The 25,060-nt window shown below is 39.2% G+C and overlaps 1 protein-coding gene across 1 annotated transcript in view; it reads left to right on the forward strand.

Moving 5' to 3' along the window:
• The window catches only part of ARFGEF1 (ADP ribosylation factor guanine nucleotide exchange factor 1), a 68,167-nt gene that overhangs the window by 5,029 nt on the left and 38,078 nt on the right, over positions 1-25,060 (forward strand). Inside the window, exons 2-8 of the mRNA XM_053396007.1 lie at positions 17,363-17,393; positions 19,730-19,886; positions 20,575-20,721; positions 21,825-22,004; positions 22,318-22,594; positions 22,925-23,038; positions 24,783-24,958. Coding sequence (XP_053251982.1) covers positions 17,363-17,393; positions 19,730-19,886; positions 20,575-20,721; positions 21,825-22,004; positions 22,318-22,594; positions 22,925-23,038; positions 24,783-24,958 — 1,082 coding nt within the window. The remainder of the gene's footprint in view (positions 1-17,362; positions 17,394-19,729; positions 19,887-20,574; positions 20,722-21,824; positions 22,005-22,317; positions 22,595-22,924; positions 23,039-24,782; positions 24,959-25,060) is intronic.

A 25,060-nucleotide genomic window follows, 5' to 3' on the forward strand; every position in this document is an offset into this window, starting at 1 on the left:
GGACTTATTTTTGAATAGACACAAATAGAGTTATGATTTGTTTTTTCTTATGCTGGAGAAATAGTTTTCAGACCTTGGATTTGATCTGCCTTATTCTAATTACATGTGGCCTGTATTTAGTCCATTTCCCCTCTCATTGTTCCTTTTGTTTTTTTGAAACTCATTCATTGAGTGCCAAAGAGCTGTGCAAATAGCACAACTTAAACAAACCAGTTTTGGGACACTAGAGCCATTAATGTTGCTGTCTACCCAACATCTTACACAAGTTTGCTGTATTAAATGAGCAAAGCATGTTAATATAGATATTTCATTCCCTGTTATATTATACTTTAAATATTAGCCTTTATTTAAACATCTTGTTTCCTTCCAAGAGAGAAGCTCTCTAATTTTGGTAATTTCATAGCCCAATATTAACTTTTTTTATTTGGCTTAGAATAATAAGATAATTGGTTTTGTGTGTGGGCTTTACAAAGAGCTCAGTTCTCATCTTGTTCATATTTTTTTTTGCTCCATTATTGCAGCATCCTTTGAAATGCTTCCACATGTTGTGAGTTTGGTGTTAATATGTGATGGTTGCTAATGTGGATTAAAATGAAACCTGGTGTGCCACTAAACACTTTCTGAAAGCCTATATTTAATCATGATACTTGAAGCGCTTGTGGCATACTTGGTTGCATTTTAACTTGGGTTTGTCATGATGTCTGTTGTATAATGAGAAAAATGGGTAGAGAGAATTAAAGGATGTAGAAGATTACAAGACCTACTCTTGATTCCTAAATCCTGGTTGGTTCAATTGTATATCTTTCCCCAGTCCCATTTCTCCCAATGTGTATCTCTTCCTCTCTACAGTCTTGGATTGTATTAATAGTTCTCTCATCTCATTTCAAATATACCTTCCCATGCTTTGCATTTCTCTGTGTAATGTAAGAGGGCTTGCTTTTTAGTAGTGTATATAAAGTGAAGGAGTTCTTAGACTGCTGAAGCATAAATAGTGAGATCTTGCTGTTGTAAAATTCCTCTTATTTCAATGGAGCTTATGAAGGCAAAGTATTTTCATTTGTTACGATGAGTCATCTTGACTTTCACACTTCCTTTTCTTAGTTAATATCACAGTTTTTAACAGCATATATTTCCTGCTGCTACAACAGTCACCTTTGACTTTGCCCTATTTTTGTTCTTATCTTTTTACTTTCTCAATCCCCCCCTTTTTTTGTTCTGTTACCTTACCCTACCTTATTTTACAGAAAACTGCATGTGTATCCACTAAGGTGGAGGAGTGATCACTCATATTAATACTTATTTACAACTTCTGAAATCAAACCTAAGAACTCCTGAAGAACCCTAATATATTGGAGGTGTGGTGCTAATACTACAAAGAGTGGTTAGGCTGTTTATATACTTGGTGGTCTATGAAAATAATGTTATTCAGTGATTTTTGCCCATGGAATAGAAATTGAGGAAGGAATACTAGTAGATATGAAAACATTTTGATGTTGCACTTGCTTTGCAGTACATATTGCTGGCATCTGTCTATTTTAACAAGGAGAAATGTAAAGTATTGCACTTGGGCAAAAAAATGAGAGGCACAAATACAAGATGGGTGACACCTGGCTTGAGAGCACTACATGTGAAAAGGATCTAGGAGTCTTGGTTGACCACAAACTTGACATGAGTCAACAGTGTGACGCGGCAGCTAAAAAAGCCAATGCAATTCTGGGCTGCATCATTAGGAGTATAGCATCTAGATCAAGGGAAGTAATAGTGCCACTGTATTCTGCTCTGGTCAGACCTCACTTGGAGTACTGTGTCCAGTTCTGGGCACCACAGTTCAAGAAGGACACTGACAAACTGGAACGAGTCCAGAGGAGGGCAACCAAAATGGTCAAAGGCCTGGAAACGATGCCTTATGAGGAACGGCTAAGGGAGCTGGGCATGTTTAGCCTGGAGAAGAGGAGGTTAAGGGGTGATATGATAGCCATGTTCAAATATATAAAAGGATGTCACATAGAGGAGGGAGAAAGGTTGTTTTCTGCTGCTCCAGAGAAGCGGACACGGAGCAATGGTTCCAAACTACAAGAAAGAAGATTCCACCTAAACATTAGGAAGAATTTCCTGACAGTAAGAGCTGTTCGACAGTGGAATTTGCTGCCAAGGAGTGTGGTGGAGTCTCCTTCTTTGGAGGTCTTTAAGCAGAGGCTTGGCAACCATATGTCAGGAGTGCTCTGATGGTGTTTCCTGCTTGGCAGGGGGTTGGACTCGATGGCCCTTGTGGTCTCTTCCAACTCTATGATTCTATCTCAAGAGACAGCAGAGTGGGCCTCCAAGGGTGAAATCAAACTGCTGTGTTAGCAAAATTGAAGTGACCTCCCAGAGGCACAAGCCTGGGCAATAAGTATGAGGGTCCTGGACTTCTCAGACGCCAAACCCCCCCTCTTGGCCTCAGTGATGTGGATCAGAGGAAAGCAGAGCAATATGTGTGGCCCAGGTTGCCTGCAGGAGTTGCCAGGAGGCATACAAGACAGTTTTAGGGACTCCATATTTATGTAGCGTTGAGACCTATTGGCTACCCTCACCAGGTTTAGCTGGTCAGTTGAAGCCGTTCCCAGAGTATGGCCACTGCCACATGCTGACAGCTTCTAGGAGCCACAGATGAGCGCTGAGGGCAGGGTGGGGACCAAAGGTGGACAAACTGCTTTAGAAGGAGCATGACATGACTCCACGAGCAACCAGTATGATCAGTGGTCTGGAAAACAAGCCTTATGAGTAATGGTTGAGGGAGTTGGGTATGTTTAGCTGGATAAGAGGAGACTGAGAAGAGATATGATAGCTATCTTCAAATATCTAAAGGGCTGTCACATGAAAGATGGGGCAAGCATGTTTTCTCCTGCTCTGGAGGGTAGGACTCAAACCAATGGTTTCAAGTTACAAGAAAGGAGATTCCAACTAAACTTCAGGAAAAACTTTCTGATGGTAAGAGCTGCTCGACAGTGGAACAGATTCCCTTGGAAGGTGGTGGACTCTCCTTCCTTGGTGGTTTTTAAGCAGAGGTTGAATGACATTTGTCATAGATGCTTGAGAATCCTGCATTGCAGGAGGTTGGACTAGATGGCCCTAAGGGTCCCTTCCCACTCTACAGTTCTATGATTCTATATTGATCTGTTACTCCGGATGGGCGAGGTCAAACTTTAACTGCTTATAGCCAAAGACCTTGGCAGAAATTCAAAGTTCTAATACAAATTGCATTTGCAAAAACAGATAGCGAAACTATTTTGTATATAAAACACATTTTGCTTTCCCCTTATTTTTTACCTACTAATTTGTATAGCTGCCCCAGAGCAGAAGTACTCTAGGAAGCCAGTGTGGTGTAGTGGTTAGAGCGTTGTGCTAGGACTTGGGATATTAGGGTTCAAATCCCCACTCAGCCATGAAGCTCACTGGAGAACCTTGGGCCAGTCACAGCCTCTTAAACTACCTCACAGGGTCCTTGTAGGGATTAACTGAGAATGAGGGGATGAACATGCACTCCTTGAAGAAAAGGGTGGGATATAAATGCAGTGAATAAGCTTACCGGCTTAAGGAAGCTGGAGGGGGCAACCAGATGGAGATGTCTGTTGCCGGCCTGGCACCCAGAGATCTCTACATGGTGTCACATACTGCCTCCTCTTTTCACTCCCTTACTCCCTTCCCCATCCCTGGCAATGAAGCAAAAAGAGGATGAGCAGAGGTTGGCCTCTTCAATAGCATTGTTGCTAATATTCAGCTTGAGAAGTGCAGCACAGTGCTATGACAGCTGTATACCACCCTGCACTTTGGATCTTAAAATGGATGTGAGAATGACAGGAGAAAGAGTACACTGAAATTGATGACTGCTACAATGCAAACACAGCACTACATGGGCGCTGGATGGGTATCTGAAGGCAGGATATATAAAGAAGCCTCAGAGGCACTTATTTTGCAAGGCTGCCTTTTGCAGCCACACTAGAAAAAAATATGGGCTAATAATTTCTATCAACCTACTTCAAAGATGCTCTTGCTATATTGTAATTTGAAGCTGTGAGCTTTCAAGCAGTTTGATCTGTTCTGGCAAATAGGGCCATGAGATACTACCTAGGTGGTAAAGCTTAGGGAGACTTCTCCTTTGTTAATCTGGTTCCCTGTACATAGAATTTCACACAGGTTTTGTTTTATCAACATCATTAAATCAAGCTGAGCATTAGCAGACTTCCTCTTGATTTCAAAATGTCAGCTGATTGAAAGTCTGTAGTGTTCCAGGGTCAATTGCATTCTTTAGTCTCTTTTGCCATTGTTCCACTTTAAAGCCAGACATATATTTTGGGTGAACACCAGTTCTTGGAATGAAGGGGATAGGCTGGAGTCCACTAATATAGTGAACATAAAAATAACAATTTTGACTTCTGCTATCTGCTTTATAGTGCCATCCCCGCCCCAAGCATAGGGCCCATCTAAATAAAGCAAATTTAGTACTTTAGTCCCTTAACAATACCAAAATGTACCTCACTCCCATACAAAGCCCTGCATAGAATGCATGGAGGTGGTTGTTTCAATCACAAAATAGGTTTCTACTCAGGAGGAGGGGAACTCTCAGCTGAATTTGAAGACTCCTGCTTGGCAGCTTCAGCTTGTCACCTATCCTGATCTCTTATGTACTGGATAACAAATCCCAAGTGGTCTCCCCTTTGGGGAAAAGTTACAGCATTTGTGGCTTATTAGTTCAGTTAGAAAAAGGCAAGCAAAGGGGGACATAATGCAGTGTGTAGAGAAAGTTGGATAGAGAGAAAACCAAGGCCATCCAGTGACACTAGAGGATTCAGGACAAACAAAAGGAAGAACTACATCACGCAGCCCATAGTTAACTATGGAATTCACCATCTCAATATGGCACCAAGAATCAGCACCAAGTTGGATGATTTTAAAAGGGGTTTATACAAATTAATGGTATCAGTGGCTACTAGTCATGAAGGCTTTTTTCTATTTCTGGTATCAGAGCCGATGTGCTTCTGAATATCATTTGCTGGTGAGTGCAAGAGGGGAGAGTGATGTAGTGCTTGGGTTCTGTTTGCAGGCTTCCCATAGGTATCTGGATGGCCACTGGGAGAACAGGAGGCTGAACTAGATGAGCTTTTCTATCTAGTTTTTTTCATTAATAATAACAAAGCAAAATAATAAGTACCAAGGGGCAGAAGAAGCTTTTCTTCGCAGCTGAGCACCAATATTTGAAATTTGTGACACACATTCAAAAATCTCTTCAAAATTTGTAATTTACATAATGTACTCGGCAGTGTTCAAAATTCCCATTGTTCTAGGTGCATTTTGCAACAGGGAATTTCATTAGCACCAGTAGTTTCTGAGCTCTGGGTGCAGTACTGCATCTAAGATGTCAGACTAAAACTGCAAAGTGGAAGGAAATGAGAACCTTTTCCTGCCTCCCCACTTCCAGCTACTATCTGAAGACTGGAGTAGAGACCCTGTTAAGAATATTAGGGAGGTGGGCACGAGAAGGATTAGACTCTCTGAAAAATGGACATAGTATTTTAGCTGCAGTTCATTCATTTTCAACTTTGTATTCTTGTTATGAAAAAAGTGTGCCTAGACATTTTGTTGTTGTGCCCATAACCAAGCTTTAAGGTGCCATTTAGCTCTTAGCTTTCATATCTCAGTTTCTAATACTGGTACTCAGTGTGTTTTGGCTCATAATTTGAATCCATTGCAGAGATAGAACGCTATTTGCTGCAGTGCTCAGTGTTCAAAGATGGAATAGAAATGAGTTTTTGTGATAGCTGATGTAATGAAAGATAAGTTTCCATTAGGAAGATGACTGAACTCGTAAATGTTTATGAATATAACATTCATGATTTCACTTGGCCTCAGAGAAAACTAGTTACTAAAGCTGTGGTTCTTTGCACAATTACCTAAGAGTAAGTCCCATTGAATTCATTCACTTGAGTTAAATTGTATAGAATTATGTTGCATAGGTTGATTTTGATATTTGTAGATTTTCATTTATTTTGAAATTGGACATTCAGCTATATTGACAGCTATCTTCTGTGTTACTGTAACAGGTTCCTTTTACTTTCTAGTATCTCACTAATGTAGAAGGAATTGCTCTTTTTCCATATGGTGGTTATGAGATACCTCATCCCTTTCGCAAAATGAGAGCCGAAGCTTTGAAACAGTGGTCACCAAAAACCTCATGCTGAAGTTCAGTTGATTTTAATATGAGGCAGAGTTATGTGTTTATGTAAATTTCTCTGTTTAAACAAAAATCCTTAGTTCAATCAAGCCTAGTAACGTTTTAAAAGTTTTTACCTATGGGACTTCATAGTCTAGATGATTTATTGATTCTTGAGATTTTGGTTTATTTAAAAATATATTGCCTTTCGAGCACAGCAATCAAGGCAGTTAAATATTGTTTATAACCATGCAAAATTACTTAAAAGAATATTGTCATGTAGAAACATGCTTCTATGGCTTGCAGGTTTATTATGGCTGGCTGGTCTGCACAATTCTGAGTGCCAGTTCTGACTAATCGAATTTGGACTTTGGGACCCAGCAGTTGGTCTGGCTGCTTAACCTGAAACCACCTCATTTTGCATTGGCTCCTACACCACTTCCCACAATCAATCTTCAAGGCTCCCTTTACCTATTGGTAAATCTTCATTTCGAAGTTGGGACTAAGAGCTACACATTAGCCTTTTGCTCTTGTGTGAAGACTCTGATTTCAGGACTTCAGTGCAAACTTCCATGCTACTTTTTTCTGTACCATTATTGATTAAATCTCTACAGTGGTGCCCCGCAAGACGAACGCCTCGCAAGACGGAAAACCCGCTAGACGAAAGGGTTTTCCGTTTTGGAGGCGCTTCGCAAAACGAATTTCCCTATGGGCTTGCTTCCCTTCCCCCCCCTTTTCCTAAGCCGCTAAGCCGCTTATCAGCTGATCCACTGATAAGCCGCTTAACAGCTGATTGCTAAAAGCCGCTAAACCGCTAATAGCGCTAATCCGCTAAGCTGTCAATGGGCTTGCTTTGCAAGACGAGAAAACCGCTATACGAAGAGCCTCGCGGAACGAATTAATTTCGTCTTGCAAGGCACCACTGTATTCATGTTAGAGGAGAGGGGGATATCAACATTAAAAGTTTATAAATACTTGAATGGCATTACTAAGAAATGCAAACTGACATATATATGGGCAGGGATACTGATGGATCCATTGGATGTCTACTAAGAACTTCCTTCTGAGTAAGCATGTGTAGTGTTGGTGGAAGGCATGGTTGAATTATCTATCCTTAATATTCTGCCACGTGTTGTTGTGGGGGAAAACTATCTTTTTAAAAAAGTGTATTTTTTTGATTTATCAAACTTAAACAGAATTACATAATAACTGCAAGAAGTAAAATTCCCCCCCATCCATCCTTATTGGATTTGTCTCTAAGTAAGAAATAGCTTCATTCTAGCTCTAGGTTTTCACAAGCATCAGTAAAGTAATGTATTGAAAGTGTCATCCCATACTTGTTGCATGTGCTCTTGGTAGGTGAAAGCTGTGTTCATACTGTGCATATTGAATAAAACCAAGCCAAACTCTTACTTCCTGTACAATGTTCACATAGTAAGGTGGTTTGTCCATGAATATCAAGCCCCAGGTCTGTGAGATCCAGGCTTCAAATCTATCCAAATCGTATCTGCTTCCTCCTTATCTGCTCAGAAAAATGTCACATATCCAGTGCCCAACAAATAGCAGGGCAGCTTAAAGATGGTGATAATGAACAGAAAAATCAATGCCAAGAAGAGGAAGCACTAGGCACCTCCTTCCTACCTACCCTTCTGTTCCATCAGCCTATCCAGGCTGGTTTTAGTTGTGGGGTGGGTGGTGGAGCTGAAATCTTAGGAAGATGTAGTTAAAACCTTGAATAATATCTTACCCTGGAAGGTTATTTTGTGTATTCTGAGTACCGGTAGCTGAGGAAGCACCTGAGTTTTGCACTAATCTTTTTAGGCCTATTGATTCCTTGTACTGTTTATTGGGCTCCATTGGGAATAAGCACAGTGCCATGTTTTGTACTTTTACTAGTTCCCATGAGAGCTTCCCACAAGGGACCTGCCTTTTGCCATTATTTTCTCCAATGCCTGCTGCTGGCATTTCATTAACCTTTCCACAAGAGTTCTGACATATCATTTCAGAATTGCATATACACAGAGAGAAAATCCTTTTCAACAATTCCGTTTTATTATCACTGTGGATTGCATGGGGCGGGCGGGATAGTCATAGAGGCATTGGATCAAAGATTTGCTGATAGACATTTAACCTGACTTCCTCAATTTGGAATTCTCACAATGAATTTGCTGGGATCAAAGCATTGTTGGGTGAATTTCTTCTTTTGACACATTTACAGGAATGTTTCTGCAACTGAATAAGGTATTCAGTTAGTTGGTGGGCTGGGAGGGCTTGCTTCCAAGACCCATCTTGCCAAATGTTGGCAGTAGCAGCTGCTTTGATCAAGAGAGTCCTGTATGGGATATATCTCCCATGTCACATCACAGAACTGCTATGGTCCACAGAGCAGGTTGGAGTTGAAAGTTCCAAGCTATTCTGTAAGGGGAGAAAGGTAGTTTCCTTTTTCCTTCTGAATTAGCAAAGTGTTGGATTTGGGAGGAGATAGGTACACGAAGCATGGCCCCATGGTGCATGGGTAGGCAAACTAAGGCCTGGGGGCCGGATGCAGCCCAATCGCCTTCTAAATCCGGCCTGCGGACAGTCCGGGAATCAGCATGTTTTTACATGAATAGAATGTGACTTTTTATTTAAAATGCATCTCTGGGTTATTTGTGGGGCATAGGAATTCATTCATTTTTTTTCTTCAAAATATAGTCCGGCCCCCCACAAGGTCTGAAGGACATTGGACCAGCCCCCCGCTGAAAAAGTTTGCTGACCCCTGGTGTACAGTGTGTGTATTTTCACATACTAGCTTTCTTTTGGCTCTTTTTATCCTTTACTTTTCCTCTTGCTTGTCCTTCAGAAATGAAATTTAGCACGCAAAGCCTAGTCTCATTGAGGTGCTAGTTTTCTGTATTTAGGCTGCACTACAATGTGCAGTGGTTCAGTTCAAACAGATTTACTACCTCAGTGAGAACTGGACCTAAGGTTCTGGACCTATGCTGCTGCATAGGTGTTGTAGTAGGAGCTGCCTGGATGGGAAAAGAAATGCAGATAGAATAATAAGTTACTGTGACTAGATAGAAGTGAAAACAGTGAGTTTTCTGGAAGTTTTCACGAATCTACAGAATACTCTTTGCTACCATCAGTAAAGACTAGGGGGTACTTCAACAAAATGTTTCAGGATATTCTTTCCTAACTGGAGTACTCTTGTTCAGGGTTCTAGCCAACCAGCCACAACCTCCTTTCATTCAACCACCATCTCATTTTCAAGTCTGCTTTTCTAACTGATACTCAACAATCTGTGGCTACTGGAAGCCGCCATAGTCCAGGGCTCAGCTTGGGAAACATAATACTGTAGGGGTTCCTTTCTCTTCTTGGGGTCAGGAGGTAGAGAAAAGCTCTGTATTATGGGTGGCAGAAGAAAAAGTAATTAGTGGAGTAGGGCAGGAGAAGGATGACCACTCCTGGAAACCTTGCAAGGTTGCCTTTGATACTAACGTTAGGGATTGAAGAGATGCTGTGTATTGCAGATAAAGGTTAGACATGACATTTCTCTTCTTTGACAGTTTTCTGAATTGCAAAGTAAATGCCACAGGCTTAGATCCAAAGTGCTCCATGTATGAGGGGAAGAGTTTCCACTGATTCCCTAACCCCACAGCCTACTATGCCTTTTAGTCACCGTTCTCCTAACCCACAGAAATGGCTTTTCATGGAGTGCTAGGGGCTGAAAAATCCTTATGTTCTGCATGGTGCTTTGTGTCCAAGTCAGTGCTCTTAACTTTGGGGAAATGTTTGCTTGGTCCCAATTCTAAAATAACAATAAAGAAATGCACTTTAGCCTAACTTTCTGGCCCTATTCTTTGCACAACAAATGACATTGTTCTTTGTGGTTAGCTCAGTGTCTGTTTACATCAGGTTATTTCTCTAGTTGTCTTTCCTGCACAGCAGGTTTGACCATTTTTATCCTACGGCCCTTGCTGTAAAACCTGTTCTTTATCACACTGTAATACTCCTTCTCGCACTGTAATATTACTTCCTGGAGAATAATTATGGAAAAATTGTGTTTTCCTGCATGGTTTCTCCCTTCCCATATATAGAACACATATGCTATGGAAAACACTTATTTGGGATAATCCTCATACTCTTACACTTAAGATCCCAGTGTTGAGCTCAATCCTTGAAACCTTGAGAACCCATGAGAATGCAGTATTGAACTACAAAGAATGTTCATGACAAGTCATGACATGCCTGTTGTATCTTTGGTGCTTACCTGCCTGCAGCACAAGCAGTTGTTGTACCATAGCCACTGAATGCAATCCATAAATTCAAGCTATTTGAAAGCTAGACCACCTCTTTGAGAATGCATAAAACATGATGGGGAAAGAGTCTGTCTGGTTAAGTGAATCAGGCTCAGAAAGCTCCTTGCATAGGCTTGAATATATGGCACACAGAGGGTAAAATGCTCTGTGTGCTGTAATTTTATGTAAATTAGCTTTTTGCCTGTTAATTCAATATTCTGTGTGTTTTGCTGGAAGGCTGCTTAACTTTGGCCTTCTTGCTGCTTCTGTAGTCTCTTTTGGTTCCACAAATGTTGTCTGAAGGTCTGATAATCAATGTGTGAAGATGGCATTGTAGAATTGGAAGAGACCCTGAGGGTCATCTATTCCAGCCTCCTGCAGTGCAAGAGTATCAATGCCACTGATATGAATTTCATGAATTTCCTGTTAGGACCGTAAATATCACTTCCAGCTCCCTAAAATTCAGCCGCCAATATATAATTGGGCAGTACTCTGCATGAATTGGTTGATGTTGCACATAGGAAGAAATGCTTTGTTAAATAATTCTGAATAGGAGTTTAAAAGCTTTTATTAGTTGCAAACAAGTCTATCAAGCCTAAATAAAAATTACACTAAATGAACCACATGTCGTCTTCTTGTAATAATAATAATAATTTAATTTAATTTAATTTAAATTCTGTCTGTCAGTGCAAAGTTTCCCAGGATGGTACATAACAATATATTACATATACAAATCTATACAAGACCCCATATAACCAACAATATAAAACAAATATATTCCAAAAGTGAAGTAGAAAAGAATCAAAATTAGAAAATGCAGTGGCATTCCAGTTCTCAACCTGCTTCATGTACCTGAGAAAACAAACACATCTGGAGCTAACATCTAAAAGGAAATTATGTTGAGTGCAATTGAAGTTCTGTAAGAAAGGAATTCCACATTTGTGGTGCCATAAGAAACATGGCTCTGTGCCTCTAACTCTGGATATCAGCAGAATTATGAAGTAGTCTCTCCTGAAGAATTTAAGGCACAGGCTGGCTGGAAATTGTGGTTGTGGTCCTGAAGATACTTGGTTTCTAGACCATGTAGGACTTTATAGATCAAGTCAACACCTTAAATTGAGCTCAGTAGCAACAAGACAGCCAGTGTAGGTCCTTTACTTTAGGACAGGTGTAATCTGATCTATTGTGGTGAGTGGGTGGCGCTGTGGTCCAAACTACTGAGTCTCTTGGGCTTGCTGATCGGAAGGTTGGTGGTTTGAATCCCGCAATGGGGTGAGCTCCCGTTGCTCTGTTCCAGCTTCTGCCAACCTAGCATTTTGAAAGCACGCCAGTGCAAATAGATAAATAGGTACCGCTGTAGTGGAAAGGTAAACGGCGTTTCCATGCACTCTGGTTTCCATCATGGTGTTCCATTGCGCCAGAAGTGGTTTAGTCATTCTGGCCTCATGACCCAGAAAGCTGTCTGTGGACAAACACCAGCTCCCTTGGCCTGAAAAGCGAGATGAGCCTCATAGTCACCTTTGGACTTAACCGTCCAGGGGTCCTTTACCTTACCATTACCTTTAATCTGATCTATTATAACAGATATTATTGTTAAACACCAAGTTCCTAACGCATGTGAGCTCATAGGTTTCCGTCAAAACTCTGAATCATTCTGGGCATTCTGTTTTATATCTAGATATATTCTTAAACTACAGTAGGAAGAGTACTTTAAAATAGAAAGTTATCATTATAAAGCCACAGGAAGTGACATGAGGCATAAGAGGATTTCCAGAACCTTAAGTGAACCAATGTCATTTTTAAAAGGCTTCACATGAAAAGGTGAAAAGTGTTCGAAACTCCCATTGTTCTACATGCATTTTGCAACAGGGAATTTCATTAGTGCAAGCAGTTTCTGAGCTCTGGGTGCAGTGCTGCACCTAGGATTTCAGATTAAAACTGCAGAGTGGAAGGAAAGCACACCTAGACATTCTGTTGTTGTGCCCATAACCTAGGTTTAAAGTGCCATTTAGCTCCTAGCTTTCATATCTCAGTTTCTAATACTGAAGGTGAAGTGCATAATGCTATGTCAGATTACTGGAGTTAGTCAAAGTGAGTTTAGCCTGCATCTTTTTTATTCTACTTCACATTGAATTTTCAGCAACAGATTATTTTTGCAATTAAATGCTTCTGTTTTCCTGAAATTAAACAGGAATAAGCAATTTAGTTGTATGTAGTTGCCAGCAAGTGGGTATACTGAAGTAATCTGTACGATCTGACACCTCCCCCCCCCAAAAAAATCTGGAATATAGAACAAACTAAAGCTAAATGAAGAGTTGGATTTAATGACCTAAGCCAAGTGTCTTCAAACTAGTATTGTATGCATTTTCCTCCTCTTTCTTCACTGAAATGTGGGTTTGCCTTTTTGCTTGACATGCACTTTGGAGCACTTACCAGATGCCAAGGCAGAGCAAACCTCTGCCCCCATCCTGTGCTGTGTTTGAAGGATTATTTTGTGCCTCCATTTCTCAGCTCTGAGTTTAAAACTGGAGTGAGGAGCAAGATACTTTCTTCTAACCTCGTGCTGTGTTTCAGAGATGTACATCAGGGCCAAGATCCTACTCCTTGGAGGGAGATACTGGCAACAAAATTTGGGTTGACTAGCAAGCTCAGTCAAAGTTTGTTTATTTGTGATGAGGAACATAAGAGCCTAAGAAAAGCCTTGCTGGATACAGTGGTACTTCCGGTTATGAACTTAATTCGTTCTGGAGGTCCGTTCTTAACATGAAACTGTTCTTAACCTGAGGCATGCTTTCACTAATGGGGCCTCCTGCTGCCGCTGCGCCACCGGAGCATGACTTCTGCTCGCATCCCGGGGCAAAGTTCTCAACCAGGAGCACCTATTTCCAGGTTAGCGGAGCTTGTTACCTGAAGCGTTCGTAAGGAGGACGGTACGTAACCTGAGATTCCACTGTGAAGCCAAAGTTCCATTTTGTGCAGCATCCTGGTCTTGCCAGTGGGCAGCTAGATGCCTATTGGAAGTCCACAAGCAGGATCTGAGTGCAACAGTGCTGTCTCCATTTGTGATGCCAAGCAACTAGTATTCAGAGACATACTGCCTCAGATAAAACACAGTCATCATGACTAGTAGGCATTGATGACATTGTCATCTTTGAATTTGTCTAGTATTATGAGGTAATATTATGTGTTCCTGTCAAAATTTCAAGGTATTTTCCAACCATAGAGTTGGAACATATAGAGTTGGATGGGACTACAAGGATCATCTAGCCCAACCCCCTGCAATGCTGGAATTATCACATGGTTGATTATCACATGGTTATGCTTTCTGGTTGATGTGTCACTGCCAGGTTTATGCCATGATGTGTCTGAGCACAGAGAATCCAGAAGTCTGCAGTAGTTCTGCAAGGACTTCTTTGTTTTTTCAAACACACTGCCATTCATTCTCATTGATTCTGTTCAGTCTTCCTCACATGCAGATGAATGCCACTGTTAAGACTGGGGCTGGGATCTCTAGAATTCTGAATAAGTTTGGATTAAAATCAGGTATTTTGGAGGGTACTCATGCAGCCATTTCCACATTGATGTGAAGACAGTGTTGGCTCCATTAGAAGAGTTGAGCAATCCCTTTCTAGAAGACACTGAAGAGCCACTAGTTCACAAAGAATTTCACAATGCAAAAAACATGGTAAAGATAAACACATTTGACTGTGATGTTGGACTATTATAGTTAAGAAAGTTTTGGCAAATGAAATATTTTGACTAGCTGAAGAAATGGTCAGTCTGATCTCAAAGGACTGTACTTTTGGTTCTTGAACAATTGGGGGGGGGAGGAGAGTTGCTTTCTTACAAAAGGAATGGAGTGCTACTTTGAAGTGTGACCTAAATCCATTTGAAGACTTGTTGCTAGTTGATTACTAGTTGCAAATGGGAGATCTTGAATACTTCTTCAAACAGAAAAAGCATAGCTGGTTGTCATCTGGTATGAAGTCTGGCCTAGCTTGTGTGCCTCTGTTTTTACATAAACAGATAAACATTTTTTGTGACATTAGTTGATTATTTTACCTTGGTCAGTGTATTCAATATGGATAATGCTTAAAATTTCTTAAGTATGCTGGATTTAATTTCCTGTCAAATTATTTGATACCATGCAACACAAAGTCTATTTATATCAGTGTGTCTGTTCTGAGTAAGGCATAGCTGAATATTACCACCCCATGTGAATAATAGAATGTAAGAGAAGAGAGGCACAGGTGGGAAATACACTGTGGTACCCTTGCCCACAGCTGCCCACCAGCTGGCAGACCTTCCTGAGAACTGATGGAAATAACTGATCTGTATAACTTCCTCGCAGAAATGATGATAAAATGTAGATGTGGCAAGCTATTGATCAGCATGTATGAAGAGCTCATAATTTCTTTTCAAAATGACTGTTGCTGGATTGTTGCTCCATGTAAAAGTGGGCTGTGGATGAATACTCTATTCTCCTATGAGTTGAGCTATGGCTTGAAATGGCACAGGCACACAAAATACTGTTCTCTTTGGCTAGACAAGGGCAGAATATCAGGCTTCTAGTATCTATACCAAGGTGGCTAATCCTGAGGCTAAATGGCACCTGCCAATTGCAGGGGCCACTGCTATAGACTACTATTCTCTTCCGTTCATTCTCAGAGAAAGTTCTAATGCTGGGGTGCTCATAGTCTTAAGTAGCTCGCTAGGCAAGAGTCCCTGCAATCTGTCCAGGAGTTCCAGTTAACAAGCTCTGATATGGCTGACTTTTTAAACTACGTTTGACTGTAGTTTTGAAAGGATTTATTCTGTGTCAAATTCATTTACATCACTGTCATCATTTCCATCAGGTGAACCATGCCGTAAAGTATTACTGGTTTTTCTGATGGAAGCTTATTAAAGATCTAAGAAATTTGACATTTAATTGAAGAACAAATCTGGGCCTTTGTCTTATTGTGTTCTCCGTCTGCATAATCATATAATGCTCCTGAGCATGAAATTAACAGTAAAAATGACATAGCTGATGTTCCATCTTTGGAAATCGGGGGAATTCTGAAAGTAAATTCTGAAACTTGGAATATTTTTAGAGTAGAGGATCTTTGTGCTTTGAGAATTGCATTTTAAAATGGTTTATGTAAACCATACTACTACTAGAATTTTGGGCTGTCTGTGTATAAAGTACAAAGAGGACTGAATCACTAGGGTTCTTTAAAAACAAAAGGTTTGATTTGATAGGAGGTCTAATCCAGAGACTTCCCACAAACAGAATTCTGCTCGTGGAATGTCCTGCAGGAGAAAGGGAGTGGTAATATTTTCTGAACCCTCCTACCCTATGCCCTCTGAAAGGTTGTTTAGATGGTTATTGGGCCTTCTGGAACAGAAGGCGTGGTGAATTGGGGGTCTACAGACGGAGGAAAAAATCAGCTAAAAATTCTCAGCCCCTTCCTTGAGTGGGAACCTCAGCTGGATCAGAGCACTTTTCATAAACAGAAGGAACTCTTCCGTTTGTGAAAGGGCATGTCTGGATCCAACCCACAGGAAGGATTATTTGCAAATTTTGCGTTTGAGCAGATAAAGCAGTGGTGTCCCAACTTTTTTCAAGGAGGGCCAGATTTGATGAAGTGAAGGGCTGTGAGGGCCAACCAAAGAGCCAACCAAAGAAATAAACTGCTACAGGGGTAGGATTAAACCAACCAGCAGGCCGGATTAGGCCCCCGCAACGGACTTTGGACATGCCTGAGATTTGGCATAAAACAGGAGTGAGGAAGCTTTCTCAGATAGAGGGGTTGCGTTCTCACCTGGGCAGCCTTCCAGGGACTGCTTGCCATTGATGGGCAGGGCAAGAAATAAAATGAGCGAAGGACCGAAAGTGAATTTTAGGCTAATTTCTGTACACACTCACCACTATCCATCCTTCATCCAGACAACCATCAGGCGTTACCCAAGTTCAAAGACACATACCAGCCAGGCGAAAACACTCAATGGTATGAAATAGGTCTGGTGAGAGGTGTGGCCTGGGGAAAATCCCAAGGGCAAGATAGATATTTATAAAAGTTTATCTTTATAAAAAAATAGAGGAAAAATAAAAATATTTGGCAATTTGAACAGCTATTTTGGTGGCACGGTTGGGGGAGTTGTCTATTATAATCTAGGAAGTCTACATAAAATTCAGTTATAATTCCAATGAAATTGGCAATAAACCGATGTTCTAGCCTGTTATGAATAAATGTTCTATTGTGAAAATATTTTCTAGCTAGCCTGTTGTGAATAGATTACAATTACTTCAAACTTCCCAGTATAATGTCTGCTTATAGCAATGGTGAGATCTGTATGGGGTGTGTTTATACACATGTGTGTATATTTGTGTATATATGTGTATATCTTCAGTAATGTTGTTTTGTAGTGCAGTATAAATTACTTAATTTCAGACTGGAAAACACTTGTGCCTGGAGGGTTGGGAGAGAAGTCTTGCCTACTTATTCACCTTCTGAACAAGATTTCCTAAGGATTTTTTTCTTTCAAAAGCACATAATACAAATTGTTTTACATCTTGTCCATGAATGTTTATGGGTTTTCAGGGTTCAGTCTACATTTGATGCTTGCTTGTAAGCAGGAAGACATTCTTTTTCAGTTTATCCTGAGACATATTCATGATTTAATTTTAAATTGTGATTGAAGTGGGCTGAATCATACTGTGGTATATGCATGTGTGTATATAGTAATGTAATCCTAATGTGTTCTTTGGCAGTTGAGCAGCACTGGAAATGTAGAACAATATTTATAAATGTTTATAAATTTTAGTTTAATGTAATTTAATGTTAGTTTATTTATGTTAGTGTTGCTGTAATGTTTGTAAAACAGGTTTTTATTTCCTTTTTTTCTCCAGAGGAAATAAAAGCAGAAACTGGAAAACAAAGGTACTTTTTTCTTTATTAATCATGATTAATTGCTCTGAAAATACATTCAGCATCATTTGTACAGAGATGAAGTCAGTTGTCATTGTACCTTTGGGGGGGGGGAGCTTTATGAACTACAGTGGTACCTCGGTTTATGAACTTAATCCGTTGCGGAAGTCCGTTCTTAAACCAAAACTGTTCTTAAACCGAGGTGCACTTTCCCTAATGAGACCTCCCACTGCCGGTGCCCTTCCATCGTTTGGATTCCGTTCTTAGACCGAGATGGTTCTCAAACCAGGACACTATTTCTGGTTTAGCAGAGTTTGTAAACCAAATCATTCTTAAACCGGACTGTTCTTAAACCAAGGTGCCACTGTATATGTTTTGCCACTAAGTTACCATGCCTAGAGTGTATGAGGTTCACTGCATACTTGCTGTAACTTGAAGAAATTAAAAACTTTTACTTGTAGTGTACAAATTAATTTTTTGAGCACTTTCTTGCTAATTACTCTGACTTCAGTTTACACTTGGAAAACGTGTAAAGTATGTCAGCATGTTGTTAAGAATAATTAAGAGTATTAGCATCCTTTGTGAGAAACAGGTTTTTCATGCTTTGTTAGACATTTCATGGCTTCAGAACAGTCTTGAGATGGAAAACTTGGTCTCATCACATTTGTCCTTCTGACACAGGACCTCCCTATAGGCACCTAGTATGAAGGGAACATTTTAAATTTTAAAAAGCAAGCAAGCAAGCAAGCCCTAAACAAAATTGTTACTTTTCAGATGGAGATTGGACCAAAAATTTAATTGCAAGTCTATAAAACAGTCTTCCCAATCCCCTGCAAATGAAACATGGTAAAGGAGCACATATAAAGGGAAACAGAAAAGAACTAAAAAGATACTCATGTCACAAGGTTCTAAAGCATGAAGGTACAAAATGAAATCCTTAACCAAATGTCAACAAGCATAGCAATTAAGGAAACAATTCTTAAATCTCAAAGTAACATTCAATATAAACACACAGGATGTATAAACTGAACCAAAATCCATCCCTCCTAGCAGTGGTCCAGAGGCAGTATATAATGATGATCTAACAGGTATAACAGTGAAATATGTAGTTAGAAAACTAAACTGGATACGTTCCGACCCATATAGGTATTCCTTACTGTAAAATGACAGCAGTATTAATATATAGCCTCTCTTTCCAAGCTTGTTAAAGAACAGTATGTACAGGAACAGAGTGAAGATACATGCTATAGCAGTATTTACAATACCACAAATGCCATGGTATTTGTAAATACCATGTCACAAGTCTGATTATTGGTTACCATAGAAAGGAACTACACTCCTACTAATATTGAAAAAAGTGCTTCAAATCCATAAATTGAAGTTGTTAATGAGGGAGTGGGGTGCCACCTTAATATGGAATTGATAAATTTCACCCAAAAATTGTAGAAAAAGCATTAAAGCTTACATCCAACCAATGTGAACTTCTCTTTCCTTTCTTCCCTCCTGCCCCCCCATGTGTTCCAGAGGGTTGGGAAACCCCCACAGTGCATTTAGAGATTTGTGGGGTTTATAGGAGAGAGGGGAAGTCTCATTGCACAATTGGGTGCATGGATATCCTAAGTGAGGTACTGAAATAGTCTTGCAATATATATGTTTGTTCTTAGGAGGGATGAAAAAGCCTTCACTCAATAACAGATAGTTGGATTTTGTGTGCAAAATCCAACCTTACCTGTCATGAAATCATTACTTAAATACTGAAAAGCGGTTAGTCCTAATTTACTGGAGGGCAAACATCATTGTCTTGGATCATGATCAAATGAATTGGGGAAAAAACAACTGGATGCTGTTACATGTTCCTGCACAAGTAAATGATGGTGCACATCTTTTTAAATCCTAGCTCTTAAGAAGCATCAATTTTTATGTAACCCTTTACTTTATCCTTTATCCATGTTCAGGTGCCTGTTATTCATATGGAGGACAAAACCTATTCCACATCTAAACCAACATGCACAAGATCTATTTCACATCCAAACCAGCATGCACAACCAGCCAATCTGTTAGCTGACTCCAACTAATACATATTTTCTTTGAAAGCCTGCTAAAATCCATAACTTATTGCTGTGCTCATTGCAAATTGTTACATTTGTCTTGACTTCATAGCAGACTGTTGCTAATTTCTGTCTTTATTACGGTTCAGTTTTAATTGGTAAGATGAATTTTTGACTGTTAAAAGAGAAAAACTGAACATACATCAAATACGTGGTGGTCAACTGTAGATGTGTCTATGTTCATATTAAATTGTTCTGCTGTTAACTCAACTGCCATTCTAATTGGATCTTTCTATTCAGTCCTCCTCATGGAGAAGCAAAGGCTGGTTCAAGCACTCTTCCACCTGTGAAATCAAAAACAAGCTTTATTGAGGCAGACAAGTACTTCTTACCTTTTGAATTGGCATGCCAGTCCAAGTGTCCAAGAATTGTTAGTACGTCATTGGATTGTTTGCAGGTCTGTATTGAATTATATGCCATTAACTTTTTTTCTTAAATTTGTGGTTTCCTTTTATAAAGGAAGGAAATATAGTTCTTTCCCCAGATTATATTTTTAATTGCTAACACAGTACAACTAGTGAGGTTTAAGTTGCTTGATAAAATTTCAGCATAGAGAAATCGTTGGTTTTAAAGGTAGATTGCCTTGCTAAGAATCTTTATTAGGAGACAGTTGGACTGCTCACTAGCCTGATTCAGATGTCATGGTTAATCTATTGTTTAGTCGTGGGGAATGTGCTATAGACGTCTCGTGTTTCCTCCTTCCTTTACACACCAGTGTGCTTCCCTACTTCTTTGTTTGGGCCAACAGTAGTTTTTCTACTATGCTTTAATAAAACTGAAATAATGAACTAGAGTTTCTGGTTGTCATTTGGAGACAAACTACATGCAGTGGTAACCATTACTTGCCCTAGTTCAAATGCCACAGTAAAAGACGGTCACTGTAAACTGCACTGGTGATGGAGTGCACCACTGTCTTGCTAGTTCCCACTTGGATCTGTCTTTCCTCTCATCTCAAGTGTATCCCAGGATTTTAAGAAATCTAATACTCTGCAATGTTACTGTCAATGAGAATTACCCTGCATGGTACAAAATATAATAATGTGTTAAGCTGGCTTGTTCAGTTGTACTTTTGCTTTACTCCCCAGAAACTTATAGCTTATGGACATTTAACTGGAAGTGCTCCAGATAGTACAGCGCCTGGGAAAAAATTGATTGATAGAATTATTGAAACAATATGTGGCTGCTTTCAAGGTCCTCAGACAGACGAGGGGGTTCAGCTACAAATTATAAAGGTAATCTGATGTCAACTGATCATTAGCTCTCATTAGAGTTTGCTGTTGAAATGAGTTCTACGCCCAAGACAGTGACCTGCAATTCAAGCATGTTGAACAAGAGCTGAAGCTGAAAACATGTAATAGTTTGTTTAATCAGTTAGTACCTTAATTGGACAAGAATATTCATTCAATGTTGCTTATCAGTTTCACAAAAACATTTTACGGTTAACAGAAATAGAATTACTTTTTCAGGGCCCTATCTAATAGGTTTGGACCCGCAGAAAGGTGATTGGAATTGACAGCTACAGCTAAGCAGTCATTTGGCTGGAATATGAGAGAATTAATTCCATGAATCCTTTTCCCTCCCCTCTCATCATATAGTTGCTGTAATTAAAATTTATAGCACTTATATGTTTAGAGTGAGGAACATCACACATAGACTGTAAAGACCTTTATAAAGTTGATAGTGGGTATTTGGGATTTACTGTGGAACTAATCTGTGCACAGGAGCCAGGTGTCATCAGGAAGAAGGCTTTCATTCCATATAGTGGCCTCTTTGAAATGAGTGCTAAAAGTGGGTTAGTAAATAAGAATTATTCTTGAACAATTTATGTCTGAAATGCACATTGAGTAGTTATGCAATGTTGAGTTGGAGGTTCAGTGCCTTGATTTACAAACTGAATTTTCCTTCCTTGTTCTGGGCATGGATTTTTCCAGTTTGCCTGAAACATGCTATTTAACATTTCAGGCACTCAGTTCTTCCATTAACTAGGTACATTGTCCTTATTCAATGGAAAGACAGAGATAAATGTTTAATGAATAAGATCATTAAATGCACAATCACACCATTGCTTAATTGCAGCAGTAAGGAGAAAATGATATGTACACGCTTCCTTGTGTACAAAGGTCCTATTTAAATGGTTATAGGAGCCATTGGCATAAGATCCATCTTCTTTAAATGCACTTAGCATGTGTGTCCTGGTCTTCATATATATGATGATGGTATGGCAGCAGTCTGGATTTGCCGCTGTATCTTAAAAAGCAGGGTACACGTTAAGCATGTTTAAATGAGATGAGGGCCTCAGTATTTTCAATTGTTAACTTTATTTTTATTTTTTTAGGCTCTACTCACAGCAGTAACTTCTCAACACATAGAGATTCACGAAGGGACAGTGCTGCAAGCTGTAAGAACATGTTACAATATCTATCTTGCAAGCAAAAATCTCATAAATCAAACCACAGCCAAGGCTACTCTCACACAAATGCTGAATGTTATATTTGCACGTATGGAAAACCAAGCAGTAAGTATGTTTGCATTTCAAATTGATATTGATTTCAAATGCATATTTAAATTCTAGTATTCCTGTGCAACACTTGGATTGATTTGCCAGCTGTGTCCACGTTGTTTAATTTGAAATAATAGTCCAGTGAAAGACACACAATTTAGCTTGTACGAATTTCATGTATAGAATACAACTGAAGACCAGAAAAATTGTGCATCTTTTAATTTATGGATATTAACGTTTCATACTATCTGGTGTGTAGAGGAGAAGGCATGGTTGTTCTGATAGAAGAGATTTTCTTTAATACTTTATTTATTGATTGATTTCATAGCTTCAAGAAGCCAAGCAAATGGAGAAAGAGAGACATCGGCAGCAGCACCATCTACAGCAGTCGCCCTTAAGCCATCATGAGCCTGAATCACCTCAGTTGAGACATATTTCAGAGCAGACTATTGATCAGCTCTCCCAGGACCATGAAGGGGACTTGGACCATCATGCAAATGATGTGGACAAAAGCCTTCAAGAAGACACAGAAGCAGAAAATGGATCTGATATTTCGAGTGCAGAAAATGAGCAGACTGAAGCTGACCAAGCAACAGCAGCAGAAAGTAATAATGGGTGTCTTTTTCTTGTCATAGTGGGGTGAAAGAGGGTATGAAGTCTTGAGAAATAATTTCTACTTTTTCATTTAGCTAAAGTAACATGTAGGTTGCTAGCAGGTGGTGTTATAAGGTTTATTGATTCTTTACAAAGCTATGCTGTAGTCACAGTTGACATTCTACTTGTTTTCTAGGTAATTGATATCAGCTCAGATTAAATAAATGCAACGAATAACTATCAATTCTGTTTAAGAGCTATTTCTTTATAAAGTAATGAAACTGACTCGAATGGAATTCTGATATATTTTGAGTAATATATTTTCTGTTTTTATTTTGTAGCTCTGTCTAAAAATGATACAGGGCCATATGATGGAGAAAGCAATCAATATGAAGAAACGGCACAGGATATTGTACAAAGTATAGTCCAAGAAATGGTGAACATAGTAGTAGGAGGTACTATACTTACCTTTAAAGTGTATTGCTGAATTGAGAAGGGACTTGCAGGAACTTAGTAGAAGGAAGTAGTGGTAAAATTCCTTTGTGTGTAGGGCAAGAAGTTGGGCTTTAAGTAAAATGATAATGTAGACTTGACCTTCACTTAAAATATTGTGCATTACTGAAGTCTAGTTCATATGTAAACAGTATCAGTCTTATTATGATTTATCAGAATGAGAACAAGTGCATGCTATCCTGTTTCTCATACTCTGGTTGGTTTCACATGTAACACTACAGCAAACTAGCACAAATGATGAATCGATAATAGATTTCAGCTGTTTTGCTTCTCCTCGCTTGTTCTGCCTTTGGGCTGTGCTAAATCAAGTATTGTCCATTCCCAGTCTCATGGATTTGCTTTCTCCAGACAAACCATGAAATGTAACCAATATTTGTCCTATAATTTATAGCTTGTGGTTTGGTAGGGCTGTACCGTAAGCCTTGCGACAGACAACACTTTAAGCCAAACCATGACTTAGCACAGTGCAGCAGCAAAATGACCATGGAGGAATAAAATGACCCTGATCTCTTCTCCAGGAGCCCACACATTTGCTCATTCGTGTTAAACTATGGTTTGACTTGACTTTATGTGTGAACCGGGACACTGTAGTAGAATACTTTGCAAGGTTGTTTAAATAACAGTTTCCTATTACATACAAACTGGAAAACTGTGGTTTAATCTCTCTTTACAAATCAGGATATGAAATCTGGTTTAATAAAACCATGGTTTCTTACACTGAGATCATTATGTTTGAATTGAGCCTGAGAGATTTTGTCTTGCAGCTAGTTATGTCTTCCAGTCATTGTTGATTCCTTAAACCTCTCAGTTATAGGACTTTGGCTTATTAAAGAAATATAATCAGTGGAAATTGAAGAGTTAAATGACACTTTAATTTAGTCATATCTCGGTTATTTCTACAGCATCACCTGTTTCCAGCTGCACTGGTGCTCATATTAGTAAAGCAAGCAGAAAAATGTTTTTGGGGCAGTTGTGTTTCTGTTAAAGGGAAATTTCAAGTGATACTTGAACTAATGAGTTGACCTAGTTTGAGTTATCAGGATTTGACAACTTATTTCTATATTTTTTCACTGCTTCTGTGTGAGCTCTTCACAGCAGGTTTTCTTTCTCTCCTGAGAAACTTAATGAGATGTTTATTAGTTGTGACACTTTATTAAAATGTTTGATCAGAGCTGAGAAAATACTATAAATTTTGGGGTTCTGTCCCTGTTTAGTGCTGAAAAATTAATAGTTTATTAAACTATTTTTATAATAGTTTATAAAGACTGCCATAACAAATAATGTATGTGTTACGGTCATAATTCAATAGACTAATATTATAAAACCCACATTAGCTCTAGGTAGCTCATTAAGCTAGTTTCCAGTAGTTACTGTCAGCAAAGCTGAACATTTGTTTTAATTCTTAGGTGCTAACATTAAACTCTTGATAGTTCTTTGTCCTGGTGAATATGATACTTTCTCAGCCAGCTGTTTTAATGTTGAAAATGTAATGTCTTTCTGACACTGATTTCATATAGTAGTATGGAACCAAGGCAATCTGTTGTGAAGCTGAAAATCTTCTGGTCTTGTATTTGACAATGTACATTAAAGACTTGACATTTTATTCTGCCAATAATATTAATACACCATCTTATCAATTCCTTTTAAATATCATGTTTTTTATTACATGGTTCTTTTATCCTGTAGATGTAGGACAAAGAACTGCTGAAAAGGTTATGATTGATGGACCAATGGGGACTTCAGAAGATGGAAGTGACAGTGAAAACATCCAGGCAAATGGAATTCCAGGGACACCTATTTCTGTTGTTTATACACCATCTTTACCTGATGACAGGTTATCAGTCTCTTCCAATGACACTCAGGTATAGGCATGTATGCTTAGTCTTAAACCCAGTACACCTTTTGAATATATTTATGTCAGATTACAATTTAAATAGGGGGCCTTTTACAGAACATTGAAATGG

This window comes from Podarcis raffonei, chromosome 7 (genome assembly GCF_027172205.1).
Source record: "Podarcis raffonei isolate rPodRaf1 chromosome 7, rPodRaf1.pri, whole genome shotgun sequence".
Classification (NCBI taxonomy): Eukaryota; Metazoa; Chordata; class Lepidosauria; order Squamata; family Lacertidae; genus Podarcis; species Podarcis raffonei.